Below are 4,862 nucleotides of genomic sequence, written 5' to 3'. Positions count from 1 at the left end.
AGAGCTGAATTGAACTGAACTGAACTGAATTGAAAATAAACTGGGGAGAACAGGCCTAAATATTACTGTCTATTTCTAATGGGTAGATTACTCATGAGAAAATAGGGGAGGGGACAAACTTAACACTTGATTCCTTGATTAGCCTAAGTACAGTACGATTATTCATTAATATCTTAACTTTGATCTAATTTAATGGACTGATTCAAGGAATCTAATCACCCAGCAATAACAAAAAGAAAATAGGCAAATTGCCCGGAAATATCTGACCACATCTGCCCGTCTGTCAGTCCACAGCTTCTGACTAACCCCACAAAGACCCCACTCTCTCTCTCTCTCTCTCTAAATTTACGGGCAGTCTAGTCCCAAACTTCCATACTGCCCGTTTCTTTCTCTCTCCTCTATCAACTACTACTAGTATAGCAATTTAGCAAACTACTTCTTTCTCCTTTAAAAAGCCTCATACTTTCCCTTTCATCAATCCTACGCCACCCGACCCACCAACCCACCCACCATAGCCCACCACCAGTTCACGGCGGTGTGGTGGTGGCCCAAACGGCGGCCCAATAAACGGCGGCCCAAATACTTTCCAAAATGGGTCAGGGAATGAGCTGTGCTTCTCCAAATAACCATGAAAATGGGCTTTTTAAAGCAGCCCAATTGGGTGATTTAGATGCTCTGAAATTAGAGTTAGAAAATAACCCTTCTATGTTATTTGATTTTTCTCTATATGATCGTAACTCTTTGCTTCATGTTGCTGCTTCTAATGGCCAGATCGATGTGGGTTTTTTAAATCTTTTTTTGGGTTGTTTATAAAGTTTGATTTTTTTATATTTTTGTTTTTCAAAGTTTTGATTTTTTAAATGTGGGTGATTTTTTAGGTTGTTTCTTGGCTTTTGGAAAGATCGGTAAATCTTGATGTGTTAAATCGACATAAGCAGGTGAGTTAATGGGTTTTTTTTTTAAGAAATATAAAAAATTAATAGTAATATTATGATTGGTTGAAAATTTCTTTTGTGGGTTTAGTGATTTGTTAATTTTTTGGTTGAATAATTCAGACACCTCTTATGTTGGCTGCAATGCACGGGAAAATTTCGTGTGTGGAGATGCTCCTTCATGCAGGAGCTAATGTAAGTTAATCTTCATTTCAATGATCTTTTTTCTCCATTTTTAGATGATTTTTTTGCTAATTTAAAGGAAATATGAGAATAAATTAGAGTGATTATATGGAAAATAAGAAAAAGATGCAAACTTTGTGCATTTTTTGTTCAGTGATTTGAAGAGATATATTTGAAGTTTGAAGATTTTAAGATTTTGCTGGTTGTTGTCTTGTTGGTGGGTTTTATTAGAGTGATACTAATATGGGAAATTGTGGGAATACTTTTAATTTGGCAGATTTTAATGTTTGATTCTTTGAGAGGAAGAACTTGTCTACATTATGCTGCCTATTATGGGCATTCAGATTGTCTAAAAGCCATACTTTCGACAGCTCGTACATCACATGTTGCTTTGTCTTGGTATGTCTCATTTGCCAAACTTAATTTCATTTGTTGAGATAAGATTGGAATTTGGTTGGATTTGAGGAATTTATTGAGGCTGGATTTTTCAGGGGATTTGCTCGATTTGTGAATATTAGAGATGGAAAAGGCGCAACGCCATTACACTTAGCAGCTCGTCAAAGACGGCCTGAATGTGTTCATGTTTTGCTTGATAATGGGGCATTAGTATGTGCTTCAACTGGTGGATATGGGTAAGCAATGGATGGTTGTAAATGTAATCAAAATTTTGTTGATTTTGACACTGTTGGAACTTTATTTATCTATTGTGGTTTGGAATTTTTGTGTGTAGCTATCCAGGGAGCACTCCCCTACATTTGGCTGCACGCGGAGGATCTCTTGATTGTATCCGTGAACTGCTGGCATGGGGTGCAGACCGGCAGCAAAGAGATGAATCTGGGTATGGATTTTGTCTACTCTTTGAAAACTTGTTGTAGTATGTTTCACAATATATTAAGCACTTCTGGGACTGTTGTTCGACCTTAGCGTATTTGGTAGTATCATGTAGTATTATGAGTATATACATCTATAACATTTATATTTTTATTTGAGTAAATTAGCATTTGCAGTGTTTGAAAGCAGAAAAAAACGGATGCTAAAAGTTCTATAGTCATGTTTCCTTACTTGGAAGAAGAATATCGAAATTTAACCCTCGAAACATTGTTTATTTCCCTTAAGCCTTGATTTGGACACTAAAAACTTTGTCTGCTGGTGAATTAACTGCTTATTTTTGTGGTATCTGTATTTACAGGAGAATACCATACATGGTCGCTATGAAGCATAAGCATGGGACATGTGCCGCCTTGTTAAATCCGACATCAGCAGAGCCTCTTGTCTGGCCTTCACCATTAAAGTTCATCAGCGAGCTTAATCCCGAGGCCAAACTTCTACTTGAAGGTGCTCTAATGGAGGCCAATAGGGAGAGGGAGAAGACTATCTTGAAAGGAATTGATTATTCAATCACTTCTCCATCACATTCAGATGGTGGAGAAATCGATGACAGTTTGTCAGAGGTACACTTTCTCACTTTCTTTTTCCACTTGGTAACATTGTGCTTTGTTGTGTATTTGAGTGTAAACTTGAAACAATAGTAAAATATTTCAAACTGAAATAATTGATATTTTACACGTACACGTGATCAACCCATAATATGATTGCTATTTGATAGTTATGAGACTTAGACTAATATAATGGTGGATTTTTAAGTGACAAACTCGGCTATTATTATTTGGAAAATTATCACTGATTTGGTTCGAAATGAGAATTCAAGTCTCTATACTTGTGTGTGAGTGTTAAGAATGGACATGAGAACTTGTGCTTTAATGATAAATGAGGATTCGAAGGAACTTAGTTTAAAAGTACTGGGGCAAGACGTTCTCTGCGCCTTGCTTTTCCAGTCCTGAAACTAAAGCTTACATCATATTCTGTTTAGAAGCAATCATGTAGGGAAGGTAGGGAAGGCAAGGAGAGGTAGGGAAAGGAAGTATGAGCTTGCATTTTCCCTACCAAAATTTTCCTAACATGAAAAATTCATCCATCCGTTTTCTCCAAATTCCGTATCCAAACACGTACTCTTAGTGACATTCCTATCTGAGCGGGCCAAAGGAGATCTTCTGCACATGACTGATGCTTCTTAATAGGACTAACTATGCTTGCTTGCTTGTTTATTAATTATTATATGCCTTCCATAGTTGAAGAACTACTTCTTGGATACCCTAGTTCGAAAAAGATTGACAAAATGTGATACTTGCAGGCAAGTGATACTGAACTATGCTGCATTTGCTTTGATCAAGTCTGTACCATTGAAGTCCAAGACTGTGGGCATCGGATGTGTGCTCATTGCACCCTAGCTCTTTGCTGCCATAACAAGCCAAACCCAACAACCGCTAGTGTGAATCCACCCGTATGCCCATTTTGTAGGAGCAACATTGCCCGTTTAATAGTTGCTAAGTTAAGCACAGAAATTGATGATATTGATCTGAGCTCCTCAAAAAGAAAATCAAGGAGATCTTGGACCTTAAGTGAGGGCAGTAGCAGTTTCAAGGGACTCACTGCATTTGGAAAGATGGGAGCACGAGGTTCAGGGAGAATAAATGCAGATGAGTTGATTGATAAGCCAAATGAGTAAAGAATTTCAGGACTTTGAAGGTCCGAGCTTTTGAACAGGCGCTAAAAAGGTCAGTCGTGGTCGGTCCTAGGATGCGTTTGGGGTAAACTCATAATTATATATATATTTATACATAGAAACTGCAACTGTGAATGCAAAAAATGTAGATTTGGGAAAATGAGGGCAGAGGAGGAATGAGGAGGAACTTTGCAATCGTGAACTTTGGTTCGGTAAGTATGTTCTATGCGGAGTCATAGTTTGTTGTAATCTTTCATTGCTTAAGATTGAAGTGAGTGCAAATGCAAGCTACAATTCTTTTTTGGGGAGTCAGCAGAAACTGTTACTAGTCACTTAGATAGCAAGAGAATTCTTTGTTTACCTTGAGAGGAAAATTTCATTCATCAATGGCTGCTAGTTAGATATTATCATTAGGTAGACCCTTTGTAAGAGTCAAAAGGATGTGGGAAGTTTCACCCACCTACTCTGTCATCCCTCTCCTCTTCTTCTTTCTTCTTTCTTCTTTCTTCTTCTCTCTCCTCGCCCTCGTCCTCGCCATTGATGCATGGGAAGAGAGAGCATTGGCAAGTCATGTACTATTTTGTTATTTTTCAATGGTGTAAAAGTAACAATATAATGTATATCAAGGCTTTGAACTGCTGGTTTGCAATAAAATAAGTTCTTACTAATTAAGTAAGATTTTATTATGATATGTTTATCTTCTATGATCTATTATTGAAGATGCTCTTGAACTTCATTTTTTTTTTTAATGCTATGCTCGTGTACTTATTTAGTGGCAAATTTAGTTTTTCAATGAGATATTCAGATGGTCTGATAAGAACTTTATGTAGCTTATTGAGAGAGTTATTATTGTGGGATTGATTATACACTTCTGTTTTAGCGGGTTACCCTTACATCTTACATTTTTCAGCGATAACTTTTTAGGTCCAATCAGGTCCAATAAATTCAGTTGTTATTAAGATGAACAGAACGCACCATAAGTCTATTTTATAAAGGGTGTGTTATATTTAACCGTATTTGACTTGTTAAGTATGACTTGTTATTCAACATAATACTTGTTATATCATGTTAAAAAATAATAATATTCATAAGTTGATATCTCAATATGTAGTTGTTGAATTTTTATTGGTTAGTATTAAGTATCATTAAAGCAAGATCTCGTCTATTTTAAGTGTACTTGTTTA

General features: G+C 36.5%; 1 protein-coding gene across 1 annotated transcript; it reads left to right on the top strand.

Moving 5' to 3' along the window:
* Window positions 1-420: 420 nt before the first annotated feature.
* On the top strand, window positions 421-4,364 carry LOC104900127 (putative E3 ubiquitin-protein ligase XBAT31). Its single transcript, XM_010687477.4, has 8 exons — window positions 421-777; window positions 879-938; window positions 1,056-1,127; window positions 1,393-1,514; window positions 1,607-1,747; window positions 1,846-1,953; window positions 2,305-2,566; window positions 3,307-4,364. The coding sequence occupies exons 1-8, from the start codon at window positions 592-594 to the stop codon at window positions 3,679-3,681; spliced, it is 1,326 nt and encodes a 441-aa protein (XP_010685779.1). The 5' UTR covers window positions 421-591; the 3' UTR covers window positions 3,682-4,364.
* Window positions 4,365-4,862: the final 498 nt, after the last annotated feature.

The sequence above is a fragment of the Beta vulgaris genome, chromosome 7 (genome assembly GCF_026745355.1).
Source record: "Beta vulgaris subsp. vulgaris cultivar EL10 chromosome 7, EL10.2, whole genome shotgun sequence".
Lineage (NCBI taxonomy): Eukaryota > Viridiplantae > Streptophyta > Magnoliopsida > Caryophyllales > Amaranthaceae > Beta > Beta vulgaris.
This window is presented reverse-complemented; position numbering and strand designations above follow the sequence as displayed.

Bases quoted from the DNA above. Each gene is read 5' to 3' on its own strand.
- LOC104900127 (XM_010687477.4), top strand. From the start codon at position 592: ATGGGTCAGGGAATGAGCTGTGCTTCTCCAAATAACCATGAAAATGGG. The intron at 778-878 runs GTGGGTTTTTTA...GTGATTTTTTAG, and splicing joins CTTCTAATGGCCAGATCGAT to GTTGTTTCTTGGCTTTTGGA. The intron at 1,128-1,392 runs GTAAGTTAATCT...TTAATTTGGCAG, and splicing joins TCCTTCATGCAGGAGCTAAT to ATTTTAATGTTTGATTCTTT.